General features: G+C 40.2%; 1 protein-coding gene across 1 annotated transcript; it reads right to left on the bottom strand.

Moving 5' to 3' along the window:
* Window positions 1–629: 629 nt before the first annotated feature.
* Window positions 630–8,812, bottom strand: LOC131584451 (small integral membrane protein 10-like protein 2A). Its single transcript, XM_058849589.1, has 2 exons — window positions 8,546–8,812; window positions 630–7,047 (listed from the first exon to the last, which is right to left on the bottom strand). Exons 1-2 carry the CDS (start codon window positions 8,729–8,731, stop codon window positions 7,027–7,029), a joined length of 207 nt encoding a protein of 68 aa, XP_058705572.1. The 5' UTR covers window positions 8,732–8,812; the 3' UTR covers window positions 630–7,026.
* Window positions 8,813–15,394: the final 6,582 nt, after the last annotated feature.

Below are 15,394 nucleotides of genomic sequence, written 5' to 3'. Positions count from 1 at the left end.
GAGAGATTTCTGAAGGCTGAGCGGCTCCTGTTTTAACGTGTTTTTTAAAGTTCAGCATTTAGCAGAAGATACATGTTTATTCTACTGCCTTAATGGGAATATTTCATTCAGCTAAAGCAAAAGCTCTGGTATCTCTGTTAATATCATGGTGATTTTAACTGTGCAGAGAAGCACCCAGCAGTGTTTATCCTGGATGATGCAAGAGTTGCTATGGCCATTACATGTATTTATCATGGCTTGCTTTCCCCTTTAAAATGAAGCTGTGCTGTAAGATTGGAGGTAGTTAGGAAATACCTTGGAATTACATTGCAACTAAGTGGCTTGTTAAAGCTTCTCACTAAAAAAAAGTGTGTAAAAAGAATGCCTATTAATGAATACTGGTGGCTAATATCATTAACCTAGCCTTGAATTCAAATACCAGATTTCCAAGGTCAGGTATAAGCGTTGAGCCCTTTTATTCTCACAGAGATTTTAAATTTGTTTGGTTTCTGTAAACACGCATCTCTCAAACTGTAGCACTGAAAAACCACTTCCTGTCTGACTTCACATTGTCCGAAATACAATCTCTTCAACTACATCTGTACAATTTATACAGTGAAAAATTTGAATCAGAAACACCAAAACTACCCTTTGTCTTTTAAAAAAGATTTTTATTTCTGTTTTTAAATAACTTGACAAAACCCATCCATAGGTACTCTGAGTTCAATTGTAAACAGTTACAATACATTACCACTGTGTAATGATTTTGTACATTAACCTATTTGCAGTGACAGTCCATAAGACAAGGCAAACTGAAATGCACTGTACTGAGATGTACTAACAATGCCATAACTGAAAGTACTCCAAAGGCTGATGTGTAACTCCCTCCTGTGGTGTGAGTGAGCAGCTTCACAGACGACAGCTTCTGGCAGCTTGGGGAGCGCTCCTGATATTCCAAGTCTCTATTCAGGTTTCAAGTCTACTATGGAAACTTCTCTCCTAAGTTAAAAGTGTCACACTACATTTGTAAAATACATACAAAGTTGTAAACATATTTCTCTGAAACAAAAACGGTTTGTGCCAGCCTTCTCCACCTCCCACATTGCAACTAAAAAAAAAGCAATAATAATAATTAAAAAAAATAGGGCCAAAGACTAAGGCCATAGACTAAAATTTTTCTGCAGGGATAAAATCACAGTTTACAGGAAGTATTGAGTATCAGCATTGAAAATTAGTCACCGTCAGGTAACAGAACCCATTTTCAAGAAATGGTTTCACTCAACTTCAAGTGATGAATCAGGCACTAAATATTTGATTTCCCTCCTTTTAAGAACAAAAGTTTAAAATACATTTAGGTACTATGTTTGATAATACCTAAAACTGACCACAGACAGATGATTAAACACTGATACTTTTCCAAGTTTAGATTTTGACCACTTTTGCTATCAGGTTTATACCAATCTTTCATGAAGAAGGAAGGAATTTGCAAAACAGACTATATACATATATAGAGATCACACAAATAAAATGGATCTTTTCAAGGCAGATTTTCTTTGTGTAAAGTCCCTCTGGTCATTTTCTAAAACGTTTTAGGTTTTGTATTTATTTCATCATTAACAGCAAAGTAACTATCTTAGTCTGAATCATGTATAACTAATTCCAAAAAGGCTAAGATAACTGAAATTTTGGGATGCAGTAGAGGATTAATATCCAAGTACAATAGGATTTGCTTTTACCAGTGCAGGCTGGTAAAGGATAACATTATTCTAGTACTTCTGTATTTACTGTTCTTGTTATAACACTGTCAGGAGATTGATATCTGTGACCTTGTAATTTAAGTATGACAGTTGATCATAAATATCAATATTTTCATAGGCAACATTTGGTTTATTTTAAAGTTCTATCAAGTGCAGCTCTTCCTTGAGAATTAGAGGCTCTGCAGTTCAAAAAGGGTTCTCCCCCTTCCCCCAGTTACTGGCTGTGCATCACAGAGACAAGTGGCAGAACACATTTTATTCTGTGCACTCTCAGGGGAAAAAAAAAAGGTTTAAAATACTCACGTGAATGTACTCTTTAATTTTTTCAAAAGTTACGCTAAGTTCTAACCTTAATATATTTTGTAAGCACCAAATTCTAGCTGCAATTCTCAGCTGTCAGAGATACCAGATACTCAATTTAAATATTGGATTTTAATTAAAGCAGCTGTTCTGAAGAGAAAAAAAAGCAGAAATACGTCACATTGACTACATATTGCTCTGTCAGCTATACCACCTGTCATACAGCCTAATGAGAGACTATGGACTCTTACATCTCTACAGGGTTTATGTCAATTTGTTGTGCATAATTAATTGCACAATAATGTTTCTGAGGTGGAACAAAGTATCAGCACAAGCTTATGCTAAGAAATTAGAGGGAAATACATGCACAACCAGGTCATAAAAACAAAAGGAGCAACCTGACAATAACATTATCTGTTAGAAGAGTACATACAGGCTTGCTTCTTCCAAAAATTAAATGTGTATACCTATAAGGGGCAAAGGTGGAGAGAAGGAGAAAGGAAGCAAACTTTGGCAAAGTTTAAGAAAGTGCTGTCTTTATAGTCCTAATAATAACAACTTTAAAAAGAAAAAAAAAGATAAATAAACCACAAACAAACCACCAAACCTCAAACAACAGCAAAACCAAACCCAACACTGAAAAAGCAAAAGGCTAAAAAATGTCTACAGCTAGAACTGTTCCCTGTGCAGGATGATGCAGACACACGATTGCTGAGATTGCACTGGCTAAAACCACACAGAGAAGTAACACCACCATCTCTACTGCATTTTGCACTGCAACGTCAGAAGGTAAATAAGCATTTGCATAAGCATCCCAACATCATACTGTGGTAAAACACTTTTTATCTACATGCAGAGCTCTGTGCACACACATTTTAAAGTATATTTTCTTTTCAAAGCAGTACACCATATAGTAAATTTTCACTTCAGTGTAACTACTAGGAAACTCTCTAAATATTGAATATTTTCTTATTTCTTTTCTAAAGGCAGAAATAAAACTTTGCTATGTACTGCAGGAAGGATCTGGACACTAAACAATGAAATTTTAGATAGCACAAGTTGTTTAGTAGAACCCTGACATTTTGCTTAGAAATAACCTCTCCTAGAGAAGGATGAGAGACAAAAATACACAAATATGAAGGCAACTCCTGGTTGAGTATAAAGGTTTCTTACCTCTACTAAGAATGTTATTTTTCTGTACTATAATAATCATCTCAGACAACCCTAATAGCACATTAACTCAGGAAAGTTTTCCACATTGGACATTGTGAAGCCATGAAACTCCACAAAAATTGGTTCTTGGCCAAGACACCTTCCATCTTTTGAGATGAGTTAATATCAAAACATCTGTAGGAAGAGAACAGTGGCCTAAACCATATTGTGTTAGATTTATCTATAGTTTCAAAGGATGGATGCCATCCTTGAGGTTCCCTATTCTCCCTCCAGACAGGAAAAGCCATTTAAACATTGTCTCAGTCAGGGCAGGCAGTTCTGTTAGTGCAAGAACAGCACTTTCATTCCATGGCCTCCCCAGGCTTAAAGTGCAGTATATTACATGAGATTTTAACCTACCAAACTATGCTTTATTTGAATTTCAGAAGGAATGTTCAAGTTAAAATTACCTTTTAGGTTTTAACCAATAAAATTCAAGGCAAGGTACATAAACTATCTTAAAATGGATTAAATCCACTTAAGTATTCTTTGTATCTTATGTTAAATATACATATACACAACAAACATCCATCATTTCACTTAGCTGTATTGTATTTAAAGTGATCCTGTAATAAATGATGAAAGGCCACGCACTCAAACAAGACTTTGCTTAAAACAGGACTGTATTAGCTGGACTGTGATATGTAACACAATTCAATATTCCAAGATCTCCCCCTCCATAGGCTTGTCATTGATGAGGAGAAAACCCTTGGCATTCTTCTGTACACACATTTAAATTCTAGTTTTTTGGTAGTGTCTCATGTTTCATTTCCCCTCGATTTGAAATCACCATGAAGAAAAGGTGCATTAAAAATTTGATTGATGTTTTTATGCCTTTAGCTACTCCTCTTGCCTATTAACCTGACAATCTCACTACAAGTTCTTGTATAGAACTATGGTTCCCAAAACATGCAGTTCCCAAATGACATACAGCAGAGAATGTTCCAGGGCAAACCAGTCAGCTGCACAAATAAGGTCTCAAGTAACAACTGCAAGTACAGCTGTGCCAATTGATCCTTTGTACAGGAAGTCCAAGCACTCAAATTTTGGGTGCAGGACTGTGTTCATGCACATCTTAAGGGAAGACTCACCATAGAGGGAGGGTATGGCTGTACCTATGGAGATGCTTAGAGAGATTAATGTGGAGTTGCAAAATGTTGTCTTTAGCAATCAAGCCGGCTTAAACAAGCTCCAGCCCCTCCCTGCCTTCATTGCTCTGCCTTCAGCTCTGCCAAGTGTTTTTTTGGGTCAAGGTATAGGCAGACAGCAGCTTAACACCCTAACTCCAAGCCACAGACATTTGGAGAAGTGTCTTTGTTTCTGGTGTTCTGGGATGTCAGATCCACATCACTTCAGGAATCTTGAACCTCTGCAATACCACGCGTTAACTTGTGTTAATACCACTCACTACAAGGCTGATAAATTCCAACAGTGGAGATGAGGGTGAACAGCTCAACTTAGAGTGAACTGTTAAGAGTAATTACTTACAACACATAATCCAGTATTATTTTGGGGCTTTCAGTCACTTCATGACAGGTAATTGTACAGTCAAAAGTCTGTAAACAATCATTTAAACACCAGGGAAAAGTTATTTTCTAAATTAAAGTACGTGGCTTTTCATCTCTTTTAGCATCCAAAAAAGACAATCAGCCAATGGGGATCATGAAAACACAACATATCATTTAACATAAAAAGTAATATATCTTATTTTCAGTATTCAAATAGATTTAAAAATTTCAACACTTCTCTCCTTAAGACTGATAACCAGCATCTCATCTTCATAATCAAGGACTTCTCTATACATGTGTGCTAACAGTCCAATAACCACCACACTGGAAACTCTATTGGCTTTCCAGATAAGTTTAGTTCAAACTAAACGCAACATCCTTTCCTCTCTTTCCAAGATGAAGCAAGACCAGCTGGCAAAAAGGATACTTAAGGTGTGAATCACTGCCATGGCTTTACTCCACATTAAGTCCTCACTTTTAAGTCAGAATCAAGGGGAAGCTGGAAATGCATTCCAACCGATACACTGATACCTCCCTCTTTAGGTGAGCCTTTAGAGCACATTAAGTGGATCATCAGCAATGCCCCTACTGAGAATTTTGGACATTGAGTTCAAAGTTTGACCTAGTGCACAAAGAGTTCCTCCACTGAAGTGCCAACAGGAGCCTATTCCTCAAAATTCTATTCACCGGCAGCTCTATGGATTCCAACATTCTTGCCTCGTTCTTTGGCAAACCTCATTGTCAGAAGCCTATCCCAAAGCCAAAATCAACAGGCCCATTGTACTTCAGCAATAACAATCACTTTTTCAAGGAAAAAACCATTGTTTTAGAAAGTTGTTTACAGTGTCTATTGTAGCACAATAAAGCTCACAAGGTATTGTTAAATTACAGCAGTGCCATCCTTGGAAAGGAACACTGCTGAGATTTATGATGCATTGAAGACCACCCTCCCAACAGCTTTCCAGTTCAGTGTTCTAAGGACTGATATATTAGCTGCTGTTGGATTCAGAGCAGGAATTCAACTCTACAAGAAACAAGTTTTATTGGAAATGGGTATAAATAGTAGCAGCCAGAACACTCCACTAATACAAACTCTGTAGAAAACAAAGAATCTGTGCTAATCAAATTGAGTTCTAGTTTAATGTTAACAGCAGACCTGCAGAAGTCCCAGAGTCTGAAGATTATGAAGTTCTTTATACTCAGATGCTATTCCTTACAATAAAGAAAGTCCCTATTCTTCCAACAGCCAGTTTAACTAGCAATTTTACAACTATAGTTTTTACTTCAGCTATATAATTCTCACTAAAACCTGAACTGTAACTGTCTCTCTCTTATATTCTGCTAATATTAAAAATAGTAGTTATTAAAATCTCAGTACTTTTTTACCTTCACTACATACCAAAGACCTGCCAGTGCAAAAGCTAGCACAGAGATTACTAGCTGTATGATGTGGAAATTATTAGTCACATATAGTATATTCAAAAGCATTTGCACATATCCAAGTGTTTGCTCTGAAGATACAAGGTTTAAGCAACAAAGGAAAACACATGGTTTCTGGTTGTTCGAGAGTCCCATAGCAGAGTTGTTCAGAGAGGCAACTAGATTAGAACAAGGATCAGGAAATCCACCAAGCTCCAATGCTTTAAAAAATACAAACAGCAATTCATTCTCTTTGCTACTGCTCATTTCTAATTCCAGAAACCACAGGTTTTTATTACACTGCAAATTTCCCAGCCAGAATTGTGCAAAACATACGAAGTTTTCTCCTGGGCAGCATGAGCTGAAGTCTCCAGAAATGCTACAAGCTTCTTCCAGCCAGCCTGTTACTGAAAGGCCACCAATGAAGTGAGAAACCCTCTTGAGACTGTCTTTCCCAGAAGAAAAATGCAGATGAAATGAATCCTTCCAAGGAGCAGCTGCACTTGAGTTCATCCCTGCTGATTCACTGAAACTCAGAGGCATTTCCTTGCCAACAGAAGACAGAGGTATAGTATTATAGAGAGAACAATTCCTGGTGTTATATAATTCTTGTAAACTGCTATTATGATTTTGAGAACTGTCCAACATGGAATGCACGTGTGTCACATAAGCTGCTGGCTTGTGATGATCTGGGCCATTGTCACATACTCGTTTCTGGGTAAAATCTTCTTTCTTCATAGTCCTAGAGCACATGAGCACGGCTTTGCTGCTTCACAACAGGCTGGTTTTGAAGAAGAGTGTGAGTGACTCTAGTTGCAGCATACAGGGGAAGTGGCATACCAAGTCACAAGTCAATGGATCTCAATATGGACCTAAAGAGAAAGAATACATGAAGTTATTACACTGATAACCAAGCTTCCTGGTTCCCAGTGTATTGCACCAAAAATAATTTAAAATCTTTCACATAAAGAACAACCCAGCTACAGAAAGTAACAGTTGTCCCAACAGACAAGTCTCCCTACAGACTGTCTGAGCACATCCAGAGGGGTAGGAAGCATGCCCAAATACCAGCTGCCCTTCTGTAGCTTCAGTTTAATCTGCTACAAGCTCTCTTTTGGTGACAGGCATGAAAGTGAGTCAGCAAACGAGCAGCCAGAGAGATTCGCTGTGTAACAGCAGCGTTTCCCTTAACCAATAGAAAAGCAGGTTGGGACTGATTAGAGGCTTAGCATTAAAGTAATCCTCCTGTAAACAGAAGTGCAAACTGAAATCAGACACACAACACTGGGTATCAACAATGTACCACAAACAGCTTCCCAGGGGGAACTGGTCAGACTGGCTGCCCCAGCACAGTTAGCAGGTATCAGCTGTAGCACAAAGGACAAGCTGGTGGTGTTCCAGGAGAACCATTCTGTACCAACACTGATAATGAGCAAAGACAAAGCTTTTTCAGCTACCAAGGTTACTAAACTATGTGTACAACTCCTGGGCATCTGGCTCATTTTCAAGCTTCAGAATTGTAGGGCAAATCCCAAAAACAAAAATAGGAGACGCCACATTTTGACTGCTTCCAATTTCAAATTCTCTTTTACAAGTGACAAACTCCAACCAGACTTGTCTTTCAACACTTGGCCACTGGACAGATGTCAAAACTTTCATTACAGCTATGTTTACAAGAATAAAGTGTGTCCAATCCTTGGCTAGAACAGATGTTTGTAGTGACAGGGCAGAGCCTGCTTCTGCTGCCAGTTAAGTTAAAAGTAAATCTTTCACTTCTTCACAAAAACAATGAAAAATCAACCCTACAGCAGCTCAAATCTGTGTTAAGAATTCCACGTTTTGTAGAAACAGGCTCAAAACAGGAGAGATACAAATTACACGTGAATCATCTTTTTCATGCAGTAACATTGGTATTTAAAACTGTATTTGCCGTGCTGCAACTGCTTTTGATTTAAAAAAACCCCAATAAACCGATGAAGGGAATAGTTTTCTTCGCTCCTTACAAGGTGGCAGGACCTTGCTATCAAAGTGCACATATTCACAATGTATTCGCAGTATTTAAGTCAACTATGGCTTAGGAAAAGGAACAGGAAAGCGGCACGTTTGGGCTAACACACAGAGCGAGGATCACAGCGGGACACTCGCAGCTGGCCACCAGCAAGGGCAAGGCTCCGGGGCCGCATCCGTGCACAACCCAAGCGACATTGCCCTGGTGACACAGGGCAGGGCACAGCCCCCGCCCCGCCGCAGGGACGGGCTCTCGTCCGGGCGCGCTCCGCCGTTATTCGGGGCAGCGGCTGCGAACCGCGCCCGGGCCCGGCCGGTGACACCGGGACACGAGCCCACCCCAGCCCCGCCGCCCCCGCCCACCTGCAGCCGCACGTTGAGCATCATGGAGGCGACGATGTAGAGGTAGGGGAAGTTGATGCGGAGCTTCCAGGCCAGGTCGAAGAAGATGAGGAGGGTCCTGGTGAGCCCCCTGCAGAACACGCCGTAGGACCTGGCCGCGGCCGACTGGGAGAGCCTGGCAGCGAGTGCGGACAGAGCCGCCGCCATAAACCCGCCCCCGCTCTCGCGGCCGCGCCGCGCCCGGGCGCCGCCGCCGCCGCCTCCCCGCGCTGCGCGTGCCCGCCGGGCGGGGCGCGCGGCCGGGCGTCAGCACCGCGCTTGCGCCGCGCGGGCCGGGCCCCGGTGCCGCAGCGCGCGACTCTGCTCGCTGCGCATGCGCAATAGGTGGGCGGGGCCGCTCCCGGGGCCGCTCCAACGTCCCCCGGGCCCCGCCCTCACGCACCGCCCTCACGCACCGCCGCCCCGCCCCTCGGCACGGCCAGGCACGGCACGGCCCGGCCTGCGCGTCTCGGTGTCGTGCTGGGAGCGCACGGAGAGTTCGCGGGGCAGCCCCAGGGATCGTCGAGTCCAGCTGCTGGCCCTGCACAGAACACTCCCCAAGAATCCCGCTATGTGCCTGAGAGCGTTGTCCGGATACTTCTTGAAGTCTTGTCAGGTTTGGTGCTGTGACCGCTTCCCTGGGGAGTCTGTTCCAGCCTCTCTTGGGGAAGACCCTTCTACTGATAGATACCAAACTTTAACCTCCCGTGGGTTACCGTGATTCAACCCATTTTCTGAGGGCGTGACCCGGGTGTGCCCTCCGGCCTGATCAGTGACACCAGCACGGGCCATGGATGTTGTAGAATCATAGAATGGTTTGGGTTGGATGGACCTTTTAGGCCACCCAGATCCATCCCTCTGCCATGGGCAGGGACACCTTCCACTATCCCAGGCTGCTCCGAGCTCCATCCAGCCTGGTCTTGGACACTGTCAGGGCTGGGGCAGCCACAGCTTCTCCAGGAAATCTGTGCCAGGGCCTCACCACCCTCACATGGGGGAATTTTCTCCTACCGTCTAAACCCACTCTCTTTCAGTGTGAAATGCCCATGAGGGTTTCTGGGTTTGGGTGCGGTTTTTTGTAATTTTGTTGTTTACACAGCCGTGTGATGAATTCAGTGAGCCAGCTACTGTCACAAGGAAATGCTTGCTTTGCCTTTCAAGCCAATACTTGAGTTACATAATGAATTAAAAATACACTGTTCAGGCCCAGGTTACCCACAAGATTTCAAAAGCATTTTGCAAACATTCCCTAGGAAGGTCTTCAAGATAAATTACCATCATGACACTTTACAAGTAGGCAAAAATGTTCCAAAAGATGAGCAGTTGACCAATAAAATTTTTGGATATGGCACCATTTTTTTTTTCCTCTTAGAACTGTTGTTTATAGATTCCATTCAATCAGCTTTCAATAACTGAAAGGAAACAGAAAAATCAGTATATTGATCTAAACTTCGTATCCTATTTTATTGACACAGAATCAAGCTGATGTATGGAGAAATAATAATTTCAGAACAGGACATATAGCAGCTTTCCATTATTAATTTGAAAACAGTGTAGGACACACAAAGGTTAAATCAGGAAGCTGATTAACTTTATATTTACCAGTAGATGTCTGCTAGTCTCTTTAGTTCTGGTTCATGTTGCACATTGCAACAGATGTGACACAGTATCAGTTTTTTAATCTTGATTAAGAGTAAATTACTTTCTACACTAAAATAGGCAATATAATTATTAATTAGGTCATAATAACAAGTTAGCATCAGTATTTATTTGGATCTAATTATTTCATTAAATAGTGAGATTGATAAAACATTCTTTAGCTTTCCAACAAAGAAATTAGCAGATAATGCAATTGAATAGCAATTGAAGAGATCTACCAGATTTTGTCACATGAAGATTTGGAAATTAGCTAATTAATTTGATAGTGAAACTAAACCTCAAAGGCATCTCACACTTCCTCTTTTGATTTAAGCTCTGTCATCGTGGTAAAATCATTTTCAATTTAGCTAAAACACTGATTACTTTAGTATGCAGAAGTCCAAAACTGTTCACATGCAATTTGCAGTTGATGCCTGTAGAGATCATTTCCTATCACATTAATGCCATCATCTCACTTTTGCTTCTCAACCCTGACTTGTGTTTTCTGTTGCATCAGAAAACATCTTTATCTTTTCTAAATTGTTCGTGTTTTATTTCATTTTACCTAAAGTTTCTTTTCAGGTATTCAGATATTCCTGTATTCAAAGAAAAAATGTTGAGTAAATATTACTGAGTTGTTACATTTTAAAAATGCCCCCTTAAGCTTTCTTACTGTATATCCATAATATTTAGTAATTCCTCATTGATTTATAAATTCAAAATTTCCACAAATGGTCAGCAAGTAATAGATTCCAGAATATATCATCACTTTTTGACAGTTGTTTTATTTCTGTAATAAATGTGCATTTCTGTTTCAAATATTGATCATGCTATATGATGAACCCCTGATTTTAATTTCTGGCTTTGATCTAATGCGTTATTTGAAGCTGTCTGTTTTTTGTCTTGCTTTCCACTCCAAGAGCTGTTCAGTTGCCATGTGAGTCACAGCTGTGCAGCATGACAGGAGGAAGTAGGCTTCTTCCCATTCCATCTGTTCTCAGACAAACCGACCACAGAAGGTTTGGTCCTTTTTTAGGTCCTAGCTCTGCTGAAGTCCATAAGCTTGTCTGCAAGTCTGGAGCAAAACAAACACTAAATCTTTCTAAGGAAATCAGGAGCTTGTAGCTTTTGGTTTTATTCATGTGAAAAATGACTGGACAATGGAAGGCAGCAAAACTAGAAATACCAAATGGGCTTATGTCATGGTTAAACCTTTATATCCTTTTTCTTGATATTTTAAGGCACATTTCTGTGAAATGCTTGATGTCAAGATAGGTAGAAGTTGAGGGGCACTTGCAGCTTACATGTCTGTGCTTCAGCAATGCATCACCACAGGGCATGTTGTGATGCCTATAAAAGGCTTACTCCCATATTTCTGCTGAGGGAGTTACAGCAATAAAGAACTGAAGGGACACAGAGAGAAGTCTCAGGTCCTTGATTGTAAATACATAATGATGCCTCTATTCCAAAAAGCTCACAGCCATATACAGGGATTACTCTGTGTAGTCCCACGGCCTTCAACAACAGTTGAAGCACTGTTACTGCTTGCTAAACCTGAGGATGAACATCAGTGAATGCAAAGCCTTGTGTGGTTTTTGTAACTGAAATTCCTGACAGAAGAGAGATGTATCAAAAGCTACCTAAAGAAAATACAGTACTTGTTTCTGTTTTATACATATACCAGAGAAATCATCTATGCTAGAATCACATGAATGGGATGCATTTATTTTACAGTGCTTTATTATTAATGTAAAGATTTACATACTAACATTTTATTTTCATGTTCCTTTAATCTGTTCTCTCTGATGCAGCAAATGCTGACATTTAAAAGTTCCTTTTTTATTGCTGGCTGTGGTTCCTCTAGAGCAGACTGACTGCTATATTTGAACAGTGCACATATTACATGCAAGTACAGGGTTTTTTCAACACTCAGGAAACTAATCATGCCAAAACTGTTTGCCTGGAATATCTATCCATTACTTGTGGATTAGAATATTTTCTTACATTAATTTTATGTCATGTTACCTCCCCAAGTTCGGTGAAGATACTCTCAATTTTCTCCACAGCAATAGTGTCACTTTCCCCAATTGAAAATCTGTGGTCCATTAACTTAATAAAGAGATATCAAACATTATTAAGCGAAAGACTTGGAATCTCAGGCAACAGTTAGGTGAGAAGCTTTAAGTGGTAGCTACTGTCCAAACAGCTGGAATAAGTACTAGTGTTTGGATTTAAAAACAGGAGGGCAGATGGGCTGGGAGAGTGACAGGCCAGAAAGGTGGATAATGCCACAGGTGGATCTGGAGTCCAGGAAGGAATTTTGGATGCCCACTGCTGTCTAACATTGAATTCTCTCTACCACTTACTATGTACCTAACACATCATTAAATACCTGACTTTTGCCACCAACTCAGATTAGGATCAAGCCTTAATTACAATTCTTAGAGACAATTACGTCAGCTATTTTAATATGAAAGAGCATCTGGAAACCCCATTTTCTCCAGTAAGGTAAGTCTCTCTGTTTTGTGTGAGGTTTGGGGTTTTTTTGTTTCTGATTTTAATAGAAATTATCTAAGGAGAGAAGAGTTTAATACGCTGAAAACCTTATTCCACCCTCTGACAGCTCACACTTTTGCTTCACATAAAATTGGCTTTTGCACTTCAGTCCAAGCCCCAGTTTCCAGTAACTGTGAATTCCAGTTACAGCTTTTCACCCTAAACCAGTTTTTCCGTTATTGTTAAGGACAGGATGTTACTTTTAACCTCAATATTGCACACGTTGTGTCCTGGAGGCAGCTGAACAGAACCACTGTCAGCAGGAGGTGTCATCTGCAAGTAAGGGAGCACACCTATGAATCACTGCCAGGTGTTCTGGTTGTTTCCCTGTACAAAGTGTATATTGGGCCTTCTCTACTTTTCTGTGGCTTCATTAATGAGCTGTCATTTACAGAACACAGTAATAGTTGGGAATGAAAGATACTACAAAAGTGCAAATAATTACTGTCTCTGTAATGTTGATAGTCTGTGTCATGGTGAGTAGAACTTCCTAGCATTGCATCAGCATGATTACTCTGCCACTCCCCATCCACAAAAGAGAATAATTCTCCCTCAGTGCCAGCACACACGTAATACACACATTCAAGCAGTATCCCAAACAATCTTAAATAATGATTTCTTCTTGATGTCTAAGAAAAAGGCTTTCAAAAACAGTTGTAATGGTGAGAGAAGACAAGGTGATAAAGCATGGAATAATATTAAGACTGATCTAAGCCTCAGCTGTATGATTCATGATTTTATCACAGGTATGGAAAGATTTATAATGGGTTATTGTCACTGCCATTCATTATTTTCTTCCATCCTACTCCTCTGTGAGGTGCATTTGTAACTATTCTGTATACAAGTCAGCACTGCAGTTGTATTTATCAAACTGAGAATTCTTCTAATAAGCTAGAGAATTCTTCTGTTATTAACTTCTCACTCCTTTGCCCTATGTTTCATCCTATAAGTTTCTTTTGTTAAACCAATGTTTCAAAATATTCCATGTTGCTCTCCTCATTCTCAGGGGAAGATCCGTAACTGCAAAATGTTGAGTATTTGTAGCACAATATAAGTTATCTTTTCTCTTTAAAAACAAACACACTGCAAACTAGGTAAACCAAAAAAGATCCAAGAATAAAATAAAATGTAGTTGAAATATAGTAATATTTCACAATAGAGTAGTTATCACATCATGTATGTTAAGGAGCATACACACAATTGTCTGCCAGGGCAAATAAAGTTACTGTAAGAGATGTATTGGCTACAATTTCAAATGCAAAATGTTTAAAAATTCCAAATGGCCTGCTTTCTAACATTTGAGGAAATAAATATTTACAAATGTGTGGAGGAAAATTGTATAAATATGTTGCCATTATTGTCATTTACCCAAACTATAATATTGTTTTCAACGACTAACAGTAAGTATTTCTCTAGATATTTTCTAATGTTGTCAATTATATACCAAATTCAGTATAAAATTGTCAATTTAAAACCTATTTAAACCATGCCCTGTGTTTTAACTTAAGTATTTTTTGACAGTGCAAAACAAATGATCCCAAAACAATAGGGTGGATGAACACTGAAAAGAACATGTAAAAAGATAAGGCTTGTCTCCTGATGGGATCATAAAACAATTTGTACTAAAGTGTTTTGTGTGCTACAGCCTTCATCCTTGTCTTTGTGTGCTATTTTGTAATTATATTGTAAAAGCTGTTGTACCTCTTTTTCATAGAAAAAGCTCTAATCATGCCTCTATTATACACTGGATAAAAAAAGAATCAGAGAAGGAAGAGATAGGTGGTGGAAAATCAGAAGCAGTTTTACACGTCCCTCGAATCTTCCCATGTCCTGGGTCTGACATCAGTCAGACACTCGTGGTGCTGCTCTGTTCCTTTGCAGGATCTCACAGGCCCCAAAGGCAGCAGCAGCAGCAGCAGCAGCAGCAGGAGCGCAGCAGCAGGAGCGCGGTGATCCTGCCCGCACCTCCCTTGGTCCTGCCCGCACCTCCTTTCCGCAGCTCTCTCCTGGTGGGAGCAGAGCGGGTGCCCGGTCATTGGCAGCGGCAGAGTTAAAGATATTTAGCTTAAGTGACAACTCATTTCAGCTTCCATCTGTGTGAGGGAACACAGACATAAAGTGTTGCAAAAATAGCCTTTCAGTTCACAGTGATAGGATTTCCTCTCTGATGGGAAATATCTGAGAATTACCTCTGCTCAATGAAAGAAAAATAAAAGAGAGTTACTGTCTTGGAATGCTCTGTCCACTGATGAAGTTGCATTGTGTAGTATCAGAATAATTTAGAAATGTTCTGAAATTAAGAGGAGATCAAATTACTGGAAAACCACCCCCAATGGTGGTTTCATTCATCCTCCCTTTGCAGGAGCAGTGTGTGCATGGGTCCTTTCCCCACAATTCCTTCCAGGAGGAGATGGCAATGCAAACAAAGGGAACAGTGCTTCCGTGCATCAGCCCAAGCAGGACATGCTCTGGCAAGTAGAACTATGGCAAGAACTAATTGTAGAAATTACAACTCTTGGGATCATAAGACCTGCTCTACTTGACTTGTGCTTCACTATTTCATGGAAATAACTGGTTTGCTTGAGGGAGGAAAGAAACCCAAAGCTCTGTGAGGCCTGACAATCCCTGGGTTGTCCC

The sequence above is a fragment of the Poecile atricapillus genome, chromosome 14 (assembly GCF_030490865.1).
Source record: "Poecile atricapillus isolate bPoeAtr1 chromosome 14, bPoeAtr1.hap1, whole genome shotgun sequence".
NCBI classification, from domain to species: Eukaryota; Metazoa; Chordata; class Aves; order Passeriformes; family Paridae; genus Poecile; species Poecile atricapillus.
The sequence above is the reverse complement of the archived record's forward strand: the minus strand, read 5'-3'. Positions and strand labels throughout refer to the sequence as shown.